At 36.5% G+C, this 25,431-nt stretch overlaps 1 protein-coding gene across 1 annotated transcript in view; it reads right to left on the bottom strand.

Annotated features, from left to right (window-relative positions):
• The window catches only part of CNGB3 (cyclic nucleotide gated channel subunit beta 3), a 68,707-nt gene that overhangs the window by 19,702 nt on the left and 23,574 nt on the right, over positions 1–25,431 (bottom strand). Inside the window, exons 4-10 of the mRNA XM_014285122.3 lie at positions 15,387–15,541; positions 13,762–13,947; positions 12,980–13,188; positions 10,972–11,022; positions 8,956–9,042; positions 7,584–7,648; positions 5,537–5,659 (exon numbers count right to left, since the gene is read on the bottom strand). Coding sequence (XP_014140597.2) covers positions 5,537–5,659; positions 7,584–7,648; positions 8,956–9,042; positions 10,972–11,022; positions 12,980–13,188; positions 13,762–13,947; positions 15,387–15,541 — 876 coding nt within the window. The remainder of the gene's footprint in view (positions 1–5,536; positions 5,660–7,583; positions 7,649–8,955; positions 9,043–10,971; positions 11,023–12,979; positions 13,189–13,761; positions 13,948–15,386; positions 15,542–25,431) is intronic.

Here is a 25,431-nt window from a genome sequence, read left to right as displayed (position 1 = left end):
TCATCTTCTCATGCTGACCCTGGATCTGAGACCACCTGAACTGTTTACAGACCTTAAGTATACATTTCAGTTTGGTGGCCTCCACTTTGAACTCCTCCTTTATTAAGATATGAACTCCACTGCTATTAATAAATGCTCCATATAATAATACAATTGGAGGGTCAGTTTTGTGCAAATATGAGAAAATAAATTTGCAATAACAAACAATTCCAATGAATGTTTTTGTTTAAATCACTCAAAAATGTTTCCAAGTCTTCCACCTAAAATGTCAGGCTTTACCAAGCAATTGATTTTTCATTACAAAGTCACTTTTTTCTTGGTTGCAGATTAATGGAATGCAGTAACAATGATCACTTTTACCATAGTTCTCTAGTTTTAGATCTTAACAGCTAGAACTGTCTGTTTTTATTCAGTCTTTAAGTCAAAAAATTCATTGCATATCTGCCATCGTATCATTTTTTCCTTGGTAAGGATGCAAAACGAACAGCTGGATTATACCACTATAATATTTTCACTTGAGTTAAAAAAAAAAAAAAATCATCACCTATTCATGCTTCTAGCAAAGTGCCTAAGTGGCAACTTTCTCTTAGGCTTCTGTAGCATAAATATATAGTAAGAAACAGCCTCAGGTCTGCATTGGAAGAATTGCAGATTTAAGCATAAAATGATGTCTCTAGCTTGTTTTAGGGGAATTATCATATAAAGCATATTAATATCTTATTCATTTGCCATAACTGAGAATGCTGTAGTGCTTGAAACATGTATGATCTATTAATGTAAAAGTAAAGAAATTAACATTACTTCTGTGCTAGTTACTATAGGAAACAAAAATAATTAGCCAATTATTTTTATTTTTAATATATTTATTTTAAAAATACTTATCTATTTTAAAATAAATATTTAAATAAAAATAATATATTTTTTTAAATAATTAGCCAACAAAAAAAGCCCTCACCCCAATGGCCTTGGGTGCCAAGCTTGCTAAGTCCGCCATGACAGATCATACAATCTTCGTTCTGGGAATGTTTAAAAAGAATGAAACCAGCTCCTCAAAGGAATTTAGGGGTCACATTCTTCTTTGCAGTGTTGTGTATCCAAAATGTGACAGATTTTTTTTCAGATCTGCTCACCCCTTTCTGAAGTTCTAGTTAATAGAGGATATTATTCTGTAATTTTACTCCAAAAGAAATTTTCTACCGACAAAGTCACACAATATCACTATCTCTTAGGCACAGGTTTGTATTTTCTCAATTTACGATTTTTATTGTTTGTATTTTGATCTGAAATGAAAGTTATACAGTTGAAGTATAAAGCAGGTTTTTCCCTAAGAAGGGGAGAAATGAGATTGTAAGTTTTAAGGAAAGCCAGAAAAAACAGACTCCTATTTCAACAGTACTAGCAGCTCTGCTTCCTACTAGCTAGTGTCTGGAAACCATCATTGCTTACCATACAGCTTACTAGCCTGCTATAAAATAACTGTTGAAGCAAACAACATGAGACAAGAAAGGGTTTTTCTCTCTTCACAGCATAGACAGTATGTTTACCCTTCAGGCAATCAGACTACTAGATTTTGCCCTAAAATAGGTCCTAGGTATGAAAACATTCAGAAACACTGTGAATAAGATACCTTCTAATATTATGCCAGTAGAGATACCTCTTTCATAAAAGTCCATTTCAGAATATGCTACACTTCTTACATGGTTTTGTTTAATACAGGTAAATCAAATCTTTGTGCATGTGGCTCTCGGTCTGAGATGGTATTCACACATTCATTTCAGCCCAGGGAAGCATTATTTCAGGGCTATCACATTCCACTCCTCAGATTACAATCAGGATGGGTTTAAGCAGAGTGAAGAAGTGGCCTTTCTAACCTGGTTCTCTAATGACCTCCTTCTTGGCACCTCGTTTTCTTGAGTGATCTATTCATCAGGTGGCTGTAGGTATGATGAACTCAGACAGAATGGTGTAAAGTACAAAGCTTTTATTTAAAAAGTACGGCTGCAAGTAGCAGGTCTGAAAGCGTTAGGTCTGACGTGAGTTTGGCTGTGCATTTGCAGGTTGTCTGGAGGCACAAAACTGCTTCTGTATCGCAAGCCCTGCGGATGTGACACATCAGACCTATTGCAATTGCAATGTATAGCTGAAACCCACGAGACACCTTTTAAGATCTGCCAGTCTTAACTGTGCATTGGGCAACACATACCAAAGGGGTAGAGCTGCTCTACATGCATACAGTGACCATTATCTGGGACTTCCAGGTATCTGCTAAGTCTGTGCCCAGAGCAGGAAGGCAGCAAGCTATAGAGAAACATTATCAGGATGCAAATAGGTATCTTGATTAATAAATATGCTAAAGAATTTTGCAGACTACTTATGGATGACTTGCAAACATCAAAAAAAATATATATATCATGAGCAAAGTGGAATGTTTTGTTTTGCCTAAATTTAATGCTGACCTGGGAGGCTTGCATGAGAATTTCAGATTCCTAGTTTTAATTCTCCTTATGGGGAGTGATGAAAGAGGCAGATATTTCTGTGGGACAATTCAGAATAATGATATTACATTCCTGCCTTGAATCCCTTTCTGGAAGATTTGTCCATTTTCCTCAGGAATTAGGGAGACCAATCTTTTACTTAGGTAGTTAAAATAGATTGTAAATAAACACATGTAGTTCACTTAGCTATAATTAAGAGACCTTTTCAATATCCTGCTGCCATGGTTACATGGGTGCTACAGTATGGTGTTGCATCAGGGATGCTATCCTTCTGCATTAGGAGAGACTGAGGTCTGTCTGCCTAATCATACCAAGCTCATAAGTGCAGTTTTAATGCTGGGAACATCTTGTGTGGCTAATTTTGGTGCATTGCAGGGGGGGTAAAGTTGACTGCTTTTTGCACTTCAGGTCAAAGGCTTTGACTGAAGGCTGCCAGGCAAAAGACCTCAAATCTTCTTGGAGTGGCACTAACACTTTACATTCTGGATACAAGCTGGAAAAGAATACAGCTAGCAGAAATTTGCAAAAAGCACTACTTTGATAATTTTACTTGTGGTTTGAGTGCTGTGTACAGCTGTTAGTTATAAACTGAAGTTCACCAGTTAGTATGCCTGATCAGGAATATATCTATATATCTAAAATCAAATTGATAAGGGTACTGTTGTCTGTGTATTCTTGTTCGCTTGGAAAGGAAGAAAAAGTACTCCTACAAGTGCTAACATTTTTCAGAACTGTATTTGGCCATAATTAGCAACATTTTATGGACACAGCAGGGATTCTACATAAAACATTCATGCCACTAAATCAGTGCCAGACCATTTACTTTGGGTCAGTGTAATCTGAGACCACTAGAATTTTCATTTATTTGTCAAACTACATACTGTCCTTTTTTTTAACTACCTGTGTTTGTCTTACCTTCTTTCTGACTGTGTGCACATTCCACATGAGACCAATGGCATAGTTTACTTCAAATAGTGGCAACTCTGACTGCTATGTGAAAAAGGAAATTACATGTGCACTGCTGTGCCATAATGTATGCTGCAGTACTAGTCGCTTTTTCTGACAGATTTTCCCCATATTGTTCTTAATTCCTGCTTTCCAAAGAAACTAATATACTAGAAGTATCTTGTCTGATATGTTTAGAATTCAAATTGCATCTTCAACAATAACTAATATTCACACAATTTCTCTCTGTCCAAAATCCCAAAATATTTGACAGCCAGGTAATATGTCATGCCAGATTCTCTAAAGCAATGGCTATCCCATACAGAAGGCATGTGCTGTTAGCGGGATACCAAGCTATACTTTATGAAATTCAGCTCAACATGGGATACTTTTGAGGGTTCCATGCATATAGGACTATGTAATCCCATATGAGTTAGATACAGGCAAAAGAATAAAGTCATACATTCACCAACCAATGTCAACATGAGGTAGATTAATGGTTAATGAGGCTTACATGCACATAGTCTAATATGCATTTTATTTCAGCATCTCAGTTTAATGCAGACCTTGAGTTATCAGTTTATTATTATTGCTTATAAAAATTTCTGCCCTACAACCCATGTGTTTTCAGTGTGATGTCATTTGTGCAGTGTTTTTGCCTCCTCATGGAAAAGCAGTCACAAAATATTAAAAAACCCGACCATTGCCTTTGAGCACAACTGCATTGTCTGTGATCAAGCTAGAAAACAATTTCTACCAATTGTTTCCCTGAGCGAAATGTAAAATATTCTTGTTCATGAAAAACAGGAAGACTTTCTTGCCTTTTCTCTTGGCTGTTCTGAAGAAGCATTAAAATCTCAAAGGCTGAGTAAGGACTCTACTTTCAGAGTTTTCAGGTTGTTCAGTTTTGATTACCTTATTTTTAACTATGAAGCAAGTATTCCAAGAATTTAATAAAAATAGCTATAATGGAAATTCATTTTGCATTTTTCTTGTCAGATTTCTGGAAGCCTTGATCGTGTGTATAAATACCTGTGTATAACTTCACTTACATAAGTGGTCCCACTGAGCTCCATGACCCTGCTTGCACATGTCTGACTGTAGTACTCAAGCTGTGTATTTTAGTGGTGTGTGGAAGCTTCAACCATGTCATTTTTTTGAGAGAGAACCCTAATTATAAAAAAAAATCAATGCTGCTTTACACAAAGTGTGTTATATACTCAAAGGCTGTTTTCTTACCTTTCAAGATACTGACTTCACACCAAACTCGTGAAGTCTCACAAAACTACAAGCAAGAGGAGCATGTCTCCAAACAAAATGGGAAAAGTTGTTTAAAGGGTGATTTATGACAGTAGTAGTATATTATATGCAGTTTTGCAAAGAATGTAACTAATGAACAAATTGAGCTTCTGTGGCTTCAACTGTATCATGATACATCTGAACCTACTAGACAGGTTTTTAACTACACACAAAATACATTATGACTTTGCTATTTTCTATTGCTTCCTCTCAATCACCTTAATGAATGTACCTTACTTGGCACCCAGCCTAGTGCTGTCACAAGCAGTTTGTGGAAAACTGCCAATATCCAGTCCTTTCCACACTGCCACATGTGTGAGCATGACCCTCTCAAAAGATCAGAGAAAGTGAGTGGAATTTTTTCAGACCAGTCACCATGGCGTTTAGAGGGACTAAAATGTTCCTTTTAATGACACAATGCTGTGTGGCAGAAAAAAAATAATGTATGCCTCTTGAATCCTTTGAGAGATTGTTCTACAATCTTTATAACAGTTCCCATGTGCATATGCAATCAGTAAGTTTAATTTATGACCCTTTGTTGCTTTCTAAATGTTTAATTAATTAGAGCTTAGCACTGACTCATAAACCTATAAAAGCTGAAAGTGGTAAACTGATTATTCACTGCACCTGCCCTCCAAATATGTGTTAGTAATGAAAGAAGTCATGGTGCTAAAAGTTTGCTATCCAAGCACTCATAACGTAAGAGCATACCCTGCAAACAAAGGCATGGGAGAGGGAAGGGGATTCAGGAAGGAGCAAAATCAACAAAAAAACTCTTGCAAAAGAAAAGGACTTACATGTTTCCTTTGCCATTGTACACCCATCTAGTGCTGCCAATTCCTTCATAGTCTGAAGCCCAATAATACAGGCATGCATTAATGTGCAAGATAAACAGCAAGTATCCAGTTGTTCGAATGACCCTATAAAAGTCAACAGATTCCTGTAAAACAACTCGGATTTTCCCTTCCTTTTAATATGGAACCCATTGCTTTTTTTGATCAACAATGTTAATGTGAAGCATACACTAAGTAGTTCCCCACCTGTAATGATGCTGTGAAAAAACTAACTGGCAGTTACCTGTCTCTCACATTTGTCCAAGGTCAAGTAAATATCTTTCCTAGAACATTTGACACAGGATAATTTTTAAATTATGGTTCCCTGAGGACTTTGTAATCTACTTTATCTGGTTACGAATATTTACAGAAATTTGAAACTATATTAATGAAGCTTGAGGGTACAAATTAATGTGTTTGCCAAACTCTGTTCAAGATAGGCTTTAAACTTGTGAACTAAAGCCAAGAAATGTCTGAGGTCAGAAATGAATGACTTTACAAGAGCTGTGCTAAGTCTGCAGTAGATCTGCTAAATAGTATGATTTAGTGGCTACAGCAGGAGTTAGATCATTCATAATCCCAGTTCTTATACTTATGGCCAGTTCTTTGAAGAACACCAGTGATGAACTACTTAAGCACCAAGCAGCTTTCTGTTTAATACAATAATGATCTCATTGTATATCCTCTGTTCAGTGCACGGAAATCAAAAGAAAGATCTCCTGGATTTAGCTCTCCCTTCAAATATTCATACAGGCAAGGGATAAAGAAGCAGGAAAAGTACATGACTTGCCTAAACACAAGAAAGCTGGTACATAGTGAGTTCGTCTTCTACAGCTAGAATTTATTGCAGTTTGCAGTGCATAGTAACGGAGTGCGTGGTTTTATGAAAGTTAATAAGAACTAACTAAATTAAGTTTATGAACTATATTAATGTGAGATAGTATCTCTGTGGTTGCTTCTGTATTATCCAGTCCTTTTCTAGCTCTTTGGAGGCCATTGCATGCCATCTTTTACCTCTCCATGCCATTAACGTCTACCTACGTGTACTATTCTTCTCTTAAACGTTGGTGTGCTTCCAGGACAGCTCTGTTTAGGGTTGCAGACTCTTGATGACAGCAGATAAGACATAAGAATAAGCTTTGTGGAAGTCAGCATCAGAAAAATACTTTAGCAGAACTTTCAAACTTCTAAGTTTTGTTTTATTTCACAGGTACATGAAAATATGAAAGAGGTGATGTTTCAACATCCTTTTCAAATTTAACTAGTTTCTAAATTTCATAAATTATCTCATTTGCAATGTATAAACACAAAGTCTACCATTTCAGTGCAATAATCTCTGTAACAGAATGAAACAGCAAACAACAGATTCTTATTTCTGCAGCAGCAGCACACAAGAACAACACATGCCCCAAAACTGCAACAGTGAAAAAAATCTGTTGGTGTAGGAGCTGCACAGGATAAACTAGGGCTGATGACATTGACAGTAGATGACAATAGTGGCGACACAGTGAAATGCTGAATTGATTCTCATTCCAAATTTAGTCAATGCAGTGGAGGATCAAGTTTTTGTATATGCCGGGGTCATGGTGAAAGCATACTGAAGAAAAATGTTGACACAGGCTGAAGCTCATAAGGTTTTTTAAAGTACAAATAAACATCTACTGAGGACTTGGCACTGCTATTAGCAACCTAAAGAAATTGTTATTTAGTTCTTTCACTAAGGAAACTTCTTTCTGATACTCCTGATCAGTTAAATTTTGGGAGGATCTTCAGGCTGGTGAACACTTTGCCTGAACCAGGCCAACTGAACTGAGCTAGCTTTCATATGTGAGTGAAACTTTACCTTTATTATCTTAATGATTAAAATGAAGACATATTTTTAAAAAACCTTATACTGAACAGTTAAAGATTTATCAAAGTCCATTGAGTGCTTCACTGACAACTTATGAAATCAAATGAAATGCATGCAGTGCCAAGTTTTGCATGCTACAAGAATTTAATAAGCACATACCTGTAGATGTATGCTTTGTCCATAATAGCTTCCAAACGATCATTGAACTCAAAGAATGTGTTATGCTGAATGAAAAACAAATAAAAGCAATCCAATCACTATTCTTCACTACGTGTCTTTTTATAATAGTACTGACATTAGTTCACATACACATTTTGAAAATAATGGATTTTGCAGTAGATTTTTCAGTTTCTTTAAACATTTAACTAAAAGGTGAACTGCAAAGCAAAGATGAAAATTGAGTTAAACGTTATTTTTGGTGTTAAGTGTCCCATTAAATCTGATTATAGAAATGACCTTGCTCTTTAGGTCAAACTGCTGTAGATGAATGACTTCTGCTTCCTCAAACATATATAATTGCTTGGGGAACAGAGATAATTAAAATCAGAGATAATTAAACACATAAAAATCCCTTTTTTCTCTTTCTGAAATTCCAGTAATTCTCTAGTAGGTGATCATGTGTATCAACAACCACATACTAGATGATATCATGTAGCATCAATTGCTGTGGTATTGAATTCTTCTGTTAATTATTTGTAGTTTACCTTTAGTGATAGCCTTTAATATTCACATGTAGCTTTTTTTCTTTATTTTCATTCAGTATATATCTGTTTGCCTAATACAGGGTACTATTTAACTTTTCATTCTTTCCTATTGTTTTGGTTCTGATTTATGGAATTTTGAAGTTTTGTTGAAAACTGAAGTGAAAAGCACCCTCATTTTATTCTCAGGGTTCTTGTATCTCCACCTAACTTTAAATGAAAGCCAATTATTTGTCAACATATTGATTGTTTGAAGAGGAAAGTATTTAGCCACAGAGTAGCCTGCTAGGTACTGTGAAATGCACAGAGAGGGCTGTTGTCTAATCCCTTCTCAGCCCCTTCATTGCACAACACCAGATGTCATTGGCCTTGATAACAAAAGTGGATTTATGCTTGTTAAATATACTGTGTGTAGTTTATGTTGTCCTTAAAATTCCCTTCTTTGCTTTTAAACACCTGACATTACCAACAGAGGAGGAAAATACATTGGCATTAATTAGTAATCCTGAATTAATATTTTTTGTCTTTGAAAACTAAACAGGTAATTTAAGATTAATCTAATTTAAATTATGGAAATAAACCAGCCTTAATCACAAAACACCTTTTTAAAGTAGGAAATAATAAAGTCAGAAGAAAAATAAGAGAATAGGGACTTTATTTGGCTAGACTATATCTTGTATTTTTTGTTGGTTTGTTTACTCATGTTGCAGTTTATCCTGAAGATATTTTCCAATTTCTAAGTTTCAAATTTGTATATATTATAAACACCATTCCAATGGGTTGTAAAAACATTTATGTGTGGTTAGCCATCCATCACTAACAGATCTTACCTTTAGCATCCTATTTACTCTAAGTGCTGGGTTAAATCCGAAGAAGAAGTATAAAACGTCAAACGGCAGTACTGATATCACATCAAGCTGTTGAAGAGCAGAGAGGTCAAGTTAAACTTCACAATAATCAAAATGCATGTATTTGTTCTTGAAAACCTACTTGGATTGAATCATAGTTGAGTATAATATTTGAAGTCAGCATGCTAAGCCTGTAATTTCCCAAGTACTGGCAGGCAAGATTATCTCTGAAAACACTAACAGCTTTGCTCTGCTTTTAAGTCCTCCACGCCTGAGATTTCACAAGGCATTATTAACAGTATCTCAGATATTTGATTACTAATACATTTTGTTATTTCAATTATAGTTCTGACAAGATGGTACATGGCTACTGAGGGGAGGTGAGGAGAGCACTCCACAAGCACTTCTTAAAAGTCCTGTGGCTTTTAAAACCAGGCTGCCTAAAGCAATCTGGGGGAGCACAATTAATTTGGCATCTTGCTTGCAATCTGCAGAAGCCATGTGTTCCAAACAACAGATTCATCGTAGGATGCTGTCTGTTTATTGGTTTGTTGTTTTTTGGGTTTTTTTGTTTGTTTGTTTTAAAAGATATTGTCTTCTATTATATTTGGATGCTCCTTCTTCCCATATCACTAAGATTTTTAATATCTCCCTGCAGTCCATCTACTGTGTGATTACTCTTACCTACCTACTTTATTCTTTCCAAGAATTCAGTGGAGAGAAGAAAAGCTGTGGCAAACTTTGCCTTTTTAAAGACCCTATGATACTTTGCTCTGATGTTGATATCATTTGGGAACACAGGAGGGCTGTGATTTCATTTCACTGTAATCAGAAACACCTTTGTTCTGAGAGATGCAGTACATGTTGGCAACGAATAGCCTGCAGCACCGACCTTTTATTTCAAGTAAGATGCAGTTAATACCTGAACGCTGTGAAAAAAGCAAAGCAAACCAAAACTGGTTGAAGACAAACAGCCTTTTATGGCCTCTCTCCCTCTCTCAGACACATGTCTAAAAGGAGGCAAAATTTAGTTAGAAGTGCTTTAACATCAGTAACTGTTAATTAGTACTTAATCATATGACAAATTCCCAGACTGTATCTATCCTTGCATGTGGTGAAAACACTCAACTCTCATTAGTTTCTGAAGAAATCAGGAGCATTAAACATGCTGCAGGTGTGAACTTAAAACCATACTATCTGCATAGTTTGCTTGCTGTAAGTTTGACTCTGTCCTACTCACTTGCCTGTATAGCGTATATCCTGCACTTTTGGACAGTTTAACCTCAAGTACGTAAGTAGTGATACCACAGACACTGAGATAAATTTAATTCTGAAACAAGGCAAGAGCAAAAGTGTTTGCAGAAGATGAGGGGGCAATAACAGATTTCAGAGACGTGGGCTCAGTGTCACAGAGCTGTATGTTTATCAGGAATTCAGTAAATTACCTATTCACTGTTGGAAAAAATAATATTTAGGAAGAAAATGAACAATTCTCCTAAATCAAATGCATCTTTGCTTTTACGAAGTGCAATGAGCATAAAAATTCTTATCTTGAGTTTTTGTTTACTTGTGTGAGTGATGACCTATACAGTACCATGAGGTACTTTATAGGAGTTCACTGAATAGTTATCATCTAACTTCAAGAATTTTTATTTTGTCTAATGAATCTCTGGAAAACTGTGCTGTTGTCTTTCAGTGTGTGTGTGTGGATGACCTCACACAAATTAATCAAAATAGAGGATTTTATTAATTTTATTTTACAATTTTTTATTGTTCAGAATTAATAATTATAATTGCATTTATATTTATTGTCTTTTACAACTAAAAATTGTTTATGAAGATGGCAATCTTCAGCTGCTGAGCACTGACATGCCATCAAGCCAATGCTTTCTGGCGATGTTCTTAAACCAACACTGATTTTCAGTGAATGAAAGAAATCCTGTGAAGTCCTACAGCTAGAATTTATATATTGACACCAGTACCACAGGGTCTTCTTACCCGAAACTTCACAGAGCTGTGGTAGAATTTCTTCATTTCCACTTTGTCTGACTACAATGATAATGAAAGGAGAAAAAGGCATAGTCAAGAACAGAATGTCAAGAATGAGCCTCTGCTACTCCACAATAATAATTATGATAATAATGATGATATTAATGATGATAATGGTGATGATAATAATAATAATTCTCTTATGATAGTAGGGATGGTGACAGTTATGTTAATGGTGGCCTAAAATGAATGGAGAAATATCTGTAGGAAGAAGTACTACTTTTATTAGAGCTGTTTACATGAGACCAGATTTTATTAAACCTAATTGAAAAAATCAGGCTTGGTGTTTGTCTGTTTTTTTCAAAGTCTGGCTGTTGGCCTAGAAAAGTATGTTACATTTTCCCCACAGATCTTCCTCTCAAGACATCTGTACCAGCTGGTGCTTGACTCAAACCAATTTCAGGGTCAAAAACTCCATTTGACTTCATTGGTTCCAAGAAAAATGCAAAGAACGTTTCTGATGGTGCTGTACAAAATTAGCTCTTTGAAAGCTAACATTAACATGCTAGCATTATTAGCATTATAATAGTCAACATTGCATTCATTAGTAATGATTAGCTATTTATTGTTAAATTGCTTTCCATGGGAACTAATGCCAATACCTTAAAAAGAAAGGGTAATCACAAGTATCTAAAAAATGCATCTATTATTATACTTTCTGTATTTATACCAGGGACACTTTAAAACCAGCTTTCAAATCTTAAGGATATTTCCATGCCAACTTTTCACTATTGGTTTAAGCATTACACTAAATGCAGGAGATCAGGCAGTAGATGATCTCTTCATGCACTAAAGTCTATTAATTGTACAAACAGCTTCAAGGGAAATACAAGGTAAGCTTCCTATGTTAAAGTCTTAACCTTGGTCATAAAACTTGAGATTTGTAGGAATTAGCTAGATCGCCAGTTATTGAATATCTCTGCATGGAAAAATACATTACACTGCATGTATTTAATACCTATCCAAACTATACTTGCACAGTTTTATCTTAGATTCCTCTGTAAAGGTATCAGTAATACGTTGTATGTACAATGTCTAAAATTAAAAGCACTGAACTAAATCTAGTTCCAAATTACTTTTGAGGATATATAATTTTGAATTTTCTGTCTGTTGGGCACAGTAGTGTCATACCGATGTTATCAAAACTCATTTTTTTCTGCATTAGGTTTACTTCTATAAGTTAAAGAATCAAAAGTGGGGAACATTTTAAAGAAATTTTAATGTTCTAGATGCCCTTTTGATATGTTAAGGGCAAGCTTTTACCTTTTTTCAGGTACTTGCTTAGAGTTTTATTTTGCATTTTGCTATAAAAAGATAACACAAAAATAGTAGCAAGAAGCAAAATTGAGTGTACACATTTTCCCAAAATAAAATATCTCAAAGAAAGTAATTTGAAAGCATCCTGAAATTACAGGGATTTTCTCTGATTTTGGCACTGCCCCCCCCCCCCCCCCCCCCAGTCTCACGATCTGTAATAAAACATGCATACCCTGTCCAGCCCTAGCAGAATATGCACTGTCTTCAACTGTGATTCTTGCACATCAGGTCTATTCTGTGTGATTCTATACATCAGGAGTATAAGGTGAGTAGAAAGCTGAAAGTTTCACTCAAACATACAAATACATGCATACATATATGAGTCATATAATCATTGATTCCAGTGAAGCTGTGGCAGTTTACTCCTGGTAGGAAAGAGCTTTATGCCTTTTCTACTGCTCTTGTCTGTTACTTCCAAATCTGTTTCTTCTTTTTTTAAGAATTTATACAATCATTATGTTCCCTTCTTCCAAAATAGGATAATGGAAGGTCAGTGAAGAAGAGCACAGGTATCCTTTGATAAATAAAACAGTTACATAGATTTGACATAGCAGGGAAAAACTGTGTCTGATTAGAGGCAATTTCTATAATGTACTTTAACACAACTACTACCCATGGAAATCCCACTTCCAATACTTACTATTATATCTCCACCTTTTACAAATTGCACTCGAGGCTGGAAAATCAGTAAGTCACACAGGTAGCAGATATCACAAATGATGTCTATGGTAAACCAATATATTGTATTACTTGGGGTTTGATATGGGAACACAAAGCGAAGTGGAATAAACCAGCAATTCCAATTGTAGGCGATTGTCACAAGCATAAGCCATGCTACGTAATGGCGATCTGAAAGAAAAAAACATTGAATTTACAGGCATGAACTTAGAATCTTTTCCCAGTCTTTTAGACATACTTATTCTACTTCGTTCTCTAGGAATGTTTCTGCCCAAAGCAACCTACCATTCTCCCTTTTTCAATGGCACAAGCTGATAAAATGATACAGGTTAGAAGTAGGAGTCACAGAAGTCGGAGAATTTGCAAAAGGAAAAAAAGGTGAGCTTGTGAGAGCATACAGAATTTAATGCATCTGAAGAAACGCAATACATTTTGCATGCTGCATGTTATAACTGACAAAAGATTTATTTGGTCCTAATGAATGGGACAAATACTGAATGAAGAATCAGAAGACTTGGGTTTAATTGTGGTTGGTTTGCATACCAGCTTTATGCGTACCACCTTTACAACTTTTCTCTCGTCATGTCTTTTCCCTGTTTGGAATAAATGTTCTTTAGGGCAGGATATATGCTCACCTCTAAGCTGCAAACTGGAATGTGGATCTTATAGTGGCTCACAGGTACTATGTAATATTTTCACTTCAATATGCCTTTACCCCATTCTATTGCATAACTTTTAATTTACCTGTGTATGAGTCTATGCTTTCTGGTAGCTGCAGATACTCCTTGTATTTTTTCAGTGGAGGTTTTTTGAATTTACAGCACAGCATATCGCAGTAATGATCCTCCTCTGGCTTTACTTCTGCATCCTCTTTCTTTTCTTCTTTTTTTTCTTCTTTTGGTGGGGGTGGAGGTTTCTTCTTTGATGGTGCTAACCAAATAAAATGCCACAAATGGTGACATTTTAATAACGGCTCAATTACTACACCCTGTTTTCACGTGTACAAGAGCCTCATTGTATTAAAATCTCTTCTAAAAACACTTGTCAATGACTAAAGCTACAATTCATTATAATACTGAACGCGTTAGAAAACAGATTAGAGAATAAAATTGCCACTGATATAATCATGTACATCTACTCTCAAGAACAGGCCACTTCATGTTATGGAGTGCAATATATATATTACTGTATTTCCTCGGACGGTTCCCACAACTAATATCATAAAACTCTAACAAGAAATCATGGAATTCATAATTCATCATTCAGTAATGCAATTGGGTATTTCTCTTACATGACTGTTGCAAACAATGCATGCAGTTAGGATGGAGATATGGAAAGATGTCTGTGCCATGGGCTGATCTCTTCCCTCTCCTGAGACCTGATGTGCAAGATGCAGCAGGTGAAACTAATGGGAAGCCTATGGGTTTGTATGTTTCTATGCTTACAAAAGTCTTGTGGCACTCCTTTGAGCCTAATTTGTCCATCTTTGGGCTGGATAATTTTGTCTGCACATTTGTCCCATTAATTCTGGCAGTTTTCCCTTTGAATAGGTTACACAGTCTTAGCAGTAAACTGGGAAACTGGATCTATGATTTTAAATAAATGATTGTAAGTTCTACAAAGAGAAAGACGTAGATGAGGAAAGAAATAATAATAATAAAAAGGAATCCCTTTGCCAGTTGGTATAGTTTGTAACAATTCAAGCAGTATTTTTTACAGCTTATTAAAATACTGGTAAGCAATAAACAGCTCCTTAAAAATATCAGAATATAAAATCACCACTCTCAATTCTTCGTGAAAAGGAAAAAAAAAAAGAAAAATCAAACCTTCCTCTCAAGAGGAAAAAACATCTTATTTATGTTTCGTATTTTGTCAAAAGTCAATGTTTAATTAATATCAGATGAATTTGCTCTATTTGAAGCATGTACTTAAGAGTCCTCAGTGTGTCTGGATGATTGCTGCCATGACTAAAATTTTATTTACTTTTACACAGCAGATCTAATCTCAGAGTGACTACTATCTACTCATAAGATATGTATGTTTCTTCATACATTTCAGATTCACCCCCATGAATAAACATATCTGGGAGCTATTTTAAAATACAGAAAAGTGCTTGACAGGGATGATTCTAGATCGTGTCCAAGGTTTTTCCTCAGATTCTTCAGTGATGAGGTTCAAAGGAAACTCATACTTAAGGACCTGGCTTACTGTACACTAATATGGATAAATTGACTTCAGTGGGCACAAACATGCATTTCAATGGGTAAACACATTATACTTGAAAATTTTACCACAATATTTTCTGTTCCCACAAAACAATTTTCATCTTTAAACTCCACAAATGCACAGCTATTTCTAGAGTCACTTACAAGCTGTAGGACTGCCTTCAGGGGAGGACAGCACTGGATCTTTCAGCTTTTCCTTATAGACATTTGCCCTTTCCCGCATTTTTTTGACAATCTCTTGAAGTTGGGCATCAGCATACTCATTTGTTTGGAAACCTGAAGGTGTTGGCTTCTGTGTGCTAATTAAAATAAAAGGAAAAAAGGCTTAATGTACTGAAGAGCAGTGGAAGGAAACAGTGCTAATTGTACTCTGAGCAGAAGTCAGGCATTACGATTGGATTTTTACTTGCCACAGAGCTTATTCACATCACTTAATTCACAGTAAGTGGACACCTAAGTTAACTGCTCTTCTTTCTGCTTATGTCAGCAGCAGTCTACACAGTATTTCAAGCAGAGTAGGTCAGGGTACCCTGTGCTCTGTATACCTGACTACACTAATGACTTCCCACTAGTGCTTTTCACCAAATTCTACTGTGGCTATGTAAGGCCTGGAGCTTATCTTACGTATTCACTAAGATACAAGGTGTACTTGTCTCATCTGGGCATAACAATGTGCCTGTTATTACATGGTAATAGTCTAATGATGTTAAGACATAACCAAGTTGAAGACTGTTGTGCAGATGAGGGAGGAGAAACCATACTTACTTTATGCTTCCTAATACTGGGAAGGTTGATTTCATCTAGGTTTTGTTATAGGCACTAGCTAACACAAGGTAAAAAATGCATCTTTTTTACTAAGTGGAAACAAAACACTGGTGTTCTTGCTGAAGTTTCTTGTTTCCACTAAGAGTTTACTCAGGGTCATAGTAATACTGAGCTGATATTCTGGAACTTGGAACATTTGTTCAAACCTAAGGGCTGTTGATTTTCAAACACCTGCGAATTCACATTCTGCACTGAAACCAATGCTTTTACTAGGATCTATGCACGCTGCACAGTCAGAAAATCTAGGCAAGAGCGCTTCTTGATCAACTCTTCTGTGCTTATTCATACTTGAAATGTCATCCTCAATTACTGGCACCTGTCTGATTATGCAAACTGGGACTGGTTTGGAGTGCCACCCAGCTGGCAGCTGGGCCATGCATTTGGACTTCCTCTATGTGGAGACCAGGATATGGGCTTTCTTCTATACCCTAGACACAGCTCTTCTCAGAAGACACACACACTGGTGTCAGAGCTGGCTGGAAATGGCTGTGACTGATCACAACTGCCACCCCTGTACTGAAACCCTGCCAGCTATGCCCAGTACAGGGAGTACAACAGCTGTCCCAAATACCACTGGGATGTGGATGTTACAGCAAGAGAAGAGGCAGATCAGGAGTGAAGCATCCCTGAAATTTCCAGATTTTGAGAAGACCTTCCCCAAAGGTAAATAGAGAGAAAGTGGTGTGACAGCACCTTGGGTAAGGAAGAAATGAAAAACACTGCAAAGTGATCTTTCAATAAACACCATGTTTCCTCAGGTCCTAAACCTACTTTGAAGTTCCTAACAGAAGGAGCTGTAACTAAAAAAGGAGAGTGTCAGCATCGGGTGCATGTAGGTTTTTTTGAGAAACACAGGTTTCTGGAGACACAACACATATCACTGTGCCCAAGGAAGTGTAATTTAAGGATGTGAAAATCCTTCAGCATTAAAACCATTGGATAAAAAAGAGATAAGCTGTTAAAAGCAGAAGAAGCAGAAGTCTGGAGGTATGTGCTTACCATCCCTCTAATTTAAGTCTTCTGTAATGTCTATTTCTTAAAACTCCCCAGACAGGAGATTAATCAAATAGTTCCGCTATACTTTGTAATCTCATCACAGTTCCTTTTGTGTCCCCTTTGCTCAGGCTGTCTGCAGTATAATGAAATCCTTTCTTGTTTTCAGCTAACGTCACAATTAGTTTTTCAGCTTCTATGCAAAGAATTTAAAATAATTCTTTTTGCTGATGCTGTATTTGCTCAGGGTATTAGCTATCTTATAGGAAAACACACTTATCAGAAGTGTCATGCTGAAGGCCGCTTCTATCTGCTTTCTAGGGATAAACTAAAAATTATGGGGGATATTCTTGTTATTTCACAGCCTTTCCAATAAAAGTTAAAGTCTCCTCCATCATGAATTTGGTGCTTTATCATTGCAATTTAGCCCAAAGGAACTACGCCGTTATTCAGTACTAATCAGAAACTGTATGAATTTGTTTAAAGTTATTTGCCCCACAGTTGATGAGAAATTGATTTTCCTTGGCCTACTTCTCATTTGGTTTGCATTATCTCCTCCTCTACTATTTTCTAGTAACAAACTTTAAATTTTCTCTGGTTAATACAGCTGGAAGAGACTGCATGCTGAACACTGCTAATTTGAAGGTGAAGGTACGCATGCTTCGTGTGGAAGATCACTTTAAGTTGTCTTGGCTAATGAAGCCCATTCAAACTTTGCTAAATCACTTTTAATAAACTTTATCTCTTGCCTTAGGTGATGCTGGGATTTGTCTTTAAGCTGATATGTAATTCTTTACGCAAATTTATCTCTGATCTTTATGCAGTATGTTACAATAGGCCTAAGTAAATATCACTTACTACAGCATATAGTCCTTTACAGACTGGAAGTGTTTATTCCCTGCAGAAGTAATAATTCCACTTGTCCTGGGAAATGAAAAAGTCAGGACCATAACTCACGTACTGTGCACACAGTTTTGTTATTTCATCAAACATATTTTGTTTAACAATAACAACATATGTAACAATAGCAACATAATGTCACACTATAAGTATAGTAATAATGCAGTTTTCTTCTGGTTTTAATGTGTAGGTTTTATCTTTTTAACTTGTAGGTTTAAATTTGTTTAGTGAATAAAATTACAATTCTCCCCATGCCAAGCAGAGAGATTTAGATACCTATAGCATAGTGGAAGAAAATGGCCTTGAAAGAACAGGCCATGGAAATATTGTGTTGATTGTGCTAATGTATGTAACATCTGTAAAGTACCATGGCTTGGAAGTTTTCTGTGTTAAGCATTCAAACAAAACAGGATCAAGAAATGAAATAGGTTATTTCAGAATAAATGAAGTTTACCTTTTTCTAAGTTGCAATGAATATTTTAATTCTTTATTGCTTTTTTGGCTCTTAACACCAAATACCTGAGTTCACCTCTGTCTTTTATGTACCAGGTGACCCTCAAGAAAATGTATTTCATAAATGTATACGACTGCCTGAAAAAAATCCATACCACTTTTTGCTGATTTCAGTGATATCCCTTCTTTTTGCACCACTTAAGAAACTTTTGCAGGTCTACCTGGAAATAATATTCTTGATCTTGCAATAGAAATTTTGAGGCTTTTATTGAGCACTGACATTATGATTTATGTTCATATTTACAATCCAAGTCATGAAAAAGTAATTTCTTACCTTGAATAAATTATGGAGAATCTCTAATTCAAATAATCAATTTTCAGAAGAATGTTACAATGCATAGCTATACAAATGTCCACATAATGTAGTGATATAGCTGAGAAAGAGTTCAATAAGACAGAAAAATGTAGTTCTAGGCATTATGAAAGGTGTTGATTCAAAACCATATCCTCAACTTGTGCTGACAATCTCAGTGTGGGTAATGCTATAGAAACCAGAATCCTCCATCTGCCCTAGTTCCAAGTCTAAGCTCACATGGACAAGGAAACCTAATGTTTCTCTGTAACAGAAAAAAAATGTTAGTCATATGCTTGGTACAGAAACAGGGGTATTCCAAAAAGCCAACTTTAGCTATTCTGATTATGCTTTCTTTATAGTCAATAGAAGGCTACTCTGAGGAGAGGTTCAGAACGACTAAGGTTTCTGGTCTGAATTGCCTGTGAAAGGAGCCTATACTTCTTCCCTAACCTGCCCAGGAAGCTGATGGGGTTTTAGGAGTGAAATTTAGTATTTTCTTTGATTACATTGGTACAAAATGTAGTAGTGTGCTAATGATGTTTGACAGGACATTGGATTTGGAAGATTAAAAAGTAAGGCTAATTCCTATACAGGCAAAATTGAATTATTTAGACAAAGTAGTAGAAACAAGAACAAATCTACATAACGCAGACATGCATTTAGAAACAAATTGTAAGAATTTCTTTTGTAAGTGGTGGGATCATCAGTTGCAGATGACAAAAGGATAAATATCTAAGCAGTTTAGTCAAAAGCAAGGCGCCTATCAACCATACTGTAATCTGGCTATGAAAAACACCGGTGCAAATGTAACCCTAGAATGCATCTGACATATTGCCAGTGAAGGAAGCGTTAATATTGGTAGATAAGTGAATGGTGAGAGTTACTCTAACTAGCTATACTCAAAAGGTAAATCCACGTAGGAAACTGTATGAAGTATTTTAGAGTGATCAAGGCTGCTGGGAACATGGCTTTAAATAGGACAGCAAAACAGATTGAGAAGCAATAGGATTGTTGGCTATAAATTACAATTTTGGTAGAGAACCATGCAAGGAAAAGTTTGAGCTGAGGAACAGTAATAATAATTGTGAGTTAGAAAAGAATAATAAATGTGAATAGAAACACCACAAATTAGGATAAGTGAAAGGTCTGAAGAAAATTTCTAAGCTTGTAAAGACTGGGATTCTAGACACCCTTCTAACAGAGTGAGAAACAGTTGAAACAAGCATGACAGACTTCAAGATTATATTAGCTAAGATCATGAAAACTATTGTAGGCAGTGATTCCCAAGAATGTAGAATTTATGTAGGACAACAGAAAATCCTTTTCAGCAAACAAACTTGAAATACGTAAGGATTTGGAAAGTGAATGAATGACTTATATAGGTACCACTGGGTCCATTACTACCAAAAATCTCAACAGCTCAAGTGCTAATAAAGTGAGTTCCTGAGATAAATATATTGTCTTATAGTCTTGAACCAAACTGTTGACATTTTAGATTTCAGGAAATTTCAAAAAGCTCTTAATTAAATATTAATTTTCATTAGTAGTCTTGAAACAATATCTTCCTCTACCCTACCTTCTCTTCTTTTAAAAGGGAAAGTGAGAGAGACCGATCTTTAGTGATCCAGAAGATCATGTCTTTCTCTATTCACTGGATCTTTTGAAATACTGGCAGTATTTTAACTTTTCATTGCAATAAAAAAGAACAAAATAAATTTCTATTTTCATTTTCATTCTTTTTTAGGATTGAATTATTCGTGATGCAATTTGAATTTAAACTGATGTTACCTTTATCCTACTATCTAATTTTTAAAATAGATTTGAAGGAGGAAGAGAATAAAACCAGGCTCACTGGAGATGAGCCCGGGGGCAGCATGCCAGTGTTGGAGGTGAGATCGATAGCACAACTGAAGTGCATCTACACCAATGCCCAGAGCATGGGCAATAAACAGGAGGAGCTGGAAGCCATGATGCAGCAGGAAAACAATGGCATAGCTGCCATCAAGGAAACATGGTGGGATGACTCCAGTGGCTGGAGTGTTACAATGGATGGGTGTAAACTCTTCAGAAGGGATAGACAGGGAAGGAGAGGTGGTGAGGCAGAGAGTGTTTTGACCACCTAGAGCTTAATGATAGAAACAGCAAGGTTGGAATATTTATGGGTAAGGGTCAGGGGGAAGGCCAACAAGGTAGATAACCTGCTGGGAGTCTGTTATAGACCACCCAGCCAGGATGAAGAGGCAGATGACATATTCTACAAGCAGCTGGGAGAAGTTTCACTATCGCTACCCCTTGTTCTCATGGGGGACTTCAACTTACTGGATGTCAACACAGTGGAGATGAAACAGTTTAGAAGGTTCCTAGAGTGTGTAGAAGATAACTTCCTGGCACAGCTGGTATGTGAGGCAAGAAGGGGAGGTGCCCCGCTGAACTTGCTGTTTACAGAGAAGTACTGGTGGTGATGTGGTGGTCAGAGGCCATCTTGGGCATAGCAATCATGAGATGATGCTTTTCAATTCTTGGAGAAGTAAGGAGGGGGTCAGCAGAACTGCTGCCTTAGATTTCCAGAGTGCAGACTTTGGCCTGTTTAGGAGACTAGTGGAGAGTCCCTTGGGAGGCAGTCCTGAAGGCCCAAGGGGTCCAGGAAGGTTGGACATTCTTCAAGAAGGAAGTCTTAAAGTCACAGGAGCAGGCCATTCCCATGTGCCAAAAGACAAGCCAGTGGGGAAGAATACTGGCGTGGCTGAACAGAGAGCTTTTGCTGGAACTCAGGGAAAAAAGGAGAATTTACCACCTTTGGAAGAAGGGGCAGAAAACTCAGGAGGACTATAAGATGTTGCAAGGTTATGCAGGGAAAAAATTAGAAAGGTGAAAGCCCAGCTAGAACTCAGACTGGCCACTGCTGTAGAAACAAAGATGTTTTTACAAATACATTAGAAAGAAGAGAAGGACCAAGGATAATCTCCATCCTATATTGGATGCAGGGGGGAGCACTGCCACAAAGGATGAGGATGCTGCCTTTGCCTCAGTCTTTAACAGCAAGACCAGTTACCCTCAGGGTACTCAGCTCCCTGAGCTGTAAAACAGGGATAAGGAGCAGAATGAAGTCCCCGTAGTCCAGGAGGAAACAGTGACCTGCTGCTCCACTCAAGACACACATAAATCTATGGGGCTGGATGGGATCTACCTGAGGGTACTGAGGGAGCTTGCAGAGGAGCTCACCAAGCCCCTCTCCATCATTTATCAACACTCCTGGCTAACTGGGGAGGTCCCAGGAAACTGGAGGTTGGCCAATGTGACACCCATCTACAAGAAGGGCAGGAAGGAGGATCTGGGAAACTAGACCTGTTAGCCTGACCTCAGTGCTGGGGAATGTTATGGAGCAGGTCATCCCGAGTGTGATCACACAGCACATGCAGAACAACTGGGGGATCAGGCCCAGCCAGCATGGGTTTATTAAAGGCAGGTGCGGCTTGATGAACCTGATCTCCTTCTGTGACAGGATGACCCACCTAGTGGATGAAGGAAAGGCTGTGGATGTTGTCTCCATGGACCTTAGTAAAGCTTTTGACATTTCTTTGGAATTTCTTTGATGAAAGGGTGGTCAAGCATTGGAACAGTGTGCCCAGGGACATGGTGGAATCACCATCCCTGGAAGTGTTTAAAAAATGCATAGATGTGGTTCTTAGGAACATGGTTTAGTGGTGGACTTGGCAGTCTTGGGTTAACAGTTGGATTTGATTATCTTAAAGACCTTTTCCAGTCTAAACAATGCTATGATCTACGATTCTATTTTCTTACATATTTCATTAATTTAAATATAGTGATATAATATTTGGGTTGGTTTTGGTTACGTATAGAAGCAAGAATAGGACATAAGCATTAATAAACATCATGTGGACACCATGTAAATAAAACTTTGCATTTGAATTCATGACCTTCCTTTAGTTCAGAGTCTTTGTATAGAAATTATGCTCATTTGAGACTTAAGAAAGTGTTCTGGAAATAAAATGCAAAGATCATTGATTTCCTGTATCTCATATTCTGTTCATACAGCAAAACAAATACAGAAGCAACAATGTTCAGAGAAGGCACTATCAGAGTTATCTACTGGCATTGGACTCAGCACAAACGTCTTGATTCAGTGCAGGCTAAAATCTAATCACCTAGGCTCCATGAAATTCCTCCTGTTTAGTTCAAAGGTTTGTCACAGCAGCTTCTTTGACAATCCTCCTCGTTATTCAATCACAACAGGCTATGAATCCTTTAATCTTCTTTGCAGTACTCTCTGAGGAGACGTCTGTCTCAATGCTGAACACATGGCACTGTCACTGAGGTACCAGATTAAAATGTGAACACAATTTTAGTTTAATTAGTAATTTTGCAGTATGAAATATGCAAAAGAAAGTAGTATGCATGTTGAAAGTATTAATTAACTTTGAAAAATAACCTTTCTTTAATGTCACTAGTGATATAAAGTTGTTTAATTGCACTGGATATTTACTACCATATAAAAAAATAAGAGCAGCATAATTTCTGACACTATCTGCTTTAGAACAATAATATAATATTCTAAGAAATAACCATATGATAATAAGCGAGGCAGTCTTGCCTCACATATTTCCTTATCTGGTGCTGTTGTGTCATTGGGGTTTTCTTATCTGGGGCTTAAACTATCTGGGGCATCTGCCTTTTATCAGGAATTTTAAAAGATATTTCTTATCGTATACACATAACATCTGTTCCTTTCAAACACATTTTAAAACAAACTCATTACTTATTTACATAAGCATATAATAATTTATGTCTAAGAAAAACTGTCTTAAGCAGAGTATGATCCAGTGCCATACAGAGTTCGTGGGCACAGCAAAAATCTTTCTTCAGACTTTCTCTTCTTCAGTTTTTATTAATATGCAGAGAATAAAAAGCTAAAATGAAAACACTATAATATTTCCCATAGTGAATTTTAAAAAAAGTTGCAATAAAATGTCTCAAATCTGAAAAACTTAATTTTCAATAGATGCTTTCATTTCTCATCTGTTTTCATAAAGACCCTAAAAAAATCACACAAGCAAAAGACTGTAGAGAACTTTGAGAGATCCTGTAATCCTAGTCTCCACTGCTCAAAGCAGGATGAAGCATTGCTGTGCCATTCCTGACAACTTCTTTTCTAACCTGTTCTTAAGTATGCCTAGTGAGGGCTGTTCCATAACCTTCCTAAAGAATTTATGATAGGTCTTCACTAACCTCATTGTACAAATTTTTCTCAACATAAATCTCTTTTGGTACAATTTCTCCTATTCACTGTGAATACGGGATAACATGTAGAGTCCCTTATCCTTTATCTTACTTTTTGACTCTTTGAATGTTTTCATTTTCTATTACTGTGGGTTTTTTTGTTTGTTTGTTTTTCTTTGGGTTTTTTTGCAAAGGAAAAAGATTTGGGAAAATCATAATGTATGATGACTAAGAATCATACTTAATTTTATAATTTTCAGTGTGCAGAAGTGTGTCTCTTAGTTGATATGAAGCTTGAATTCAACTAGCAAGGGTAAAAACAAAAGAGAAAGAAGTGGCAGTACAGATTCAGCTTACATGGCAAATGAAGTTGCTTCACTATTGGGAAACCTGGCAGACTTTCACAACATATCGATATACTACTGTTGTCTACGCTAATTATACGAAATTAGCTTCATGCAACCGAAACTGTTGCAGTTCTAATTCATTAGTGGTAAACTTTTACATACAGCCACCTATGTAGGAACTAATTGCATGCAGCGTTCCCAGCACCACAAAGAAACTTGGTGACAAAGAGAAAGAACCTGTTCCTCTGAGATGACTTCCAGTTACCACTAAGCCCATCCCTTCCCCTTCTGCAGACTCCTGCCGCATTCTTTTCCAAATTCAGCAACAAAGTAGGCATGTTCCTTGTGGACAACAGACCATCACATGTCTCCTCCCAAGCATCATTTATCCAGGGAACTGAATGATTGTGCTGCCAGACCCATTTGACTTCTCATCTGATCCTCTATCTCTGCCTGTCACTATTTCTTCTGTTCCTCTCTCATGCTGCACAACATGGGATGTTTTCATCTTAAACAGCTAACATTTGGAAAATGAGTATAATAAGTGGGGACATGACGTTTTAATAAAAAGTGTTAGACAAGTTTTATTTTAGGCATGAATACTTACATGTGTCATGAAATAATGATTTTAAGTTTTAGATTTATACGTCTCTTAGGTTTATCAAGAAAGACACTGATATATTTACATATGTTTGGTATACATGTAATTTAGATGTAAACACAATTTAAATACATGTGTTTTATATTACACTCACTACTGTACCTGTTACAATGCTCTTTGCTTTGCTTTTTTCCCCACAATTGACTCAAAAGATCATAGCAGAGATAATATTTTTAATAAATTATTGTTCCTTCATGAAAAAAATATCATCTTACTTTGAAAAATGTTAGGTCAATGAAGGTTTTACACAATGTTTTTAATTAAAGAAATAAATCAGTGGCAAAGTATGACAAACTATAACCTTGTTTTCTTACATATTCTAAAAAAGGAATTTCTCCCACTTATATGGTCAGAAATAAATATATATTAATATTGTGAATATATAATTTAAAATGATGCAAAGGGGGGAAAAAAGCA

This window comes from Falco cherrug, chromosome 3, assembly GCF_023634085.1.
Source record: "Falco cherrug isolate bFalChe1 chromosome 3, bFalChe1.pri, whole genome shotgun sequence".
Lineage (NCBI taxonomy): Eukaryota > Metazoa > Chordata > Aves > Falconiformes > Falconidae > Falco > Falco cherrug.
Note: the sequence above shows the minus strand (reverse complement) of the source record. Positions and strands in the feature narration are given on the sequence as shown.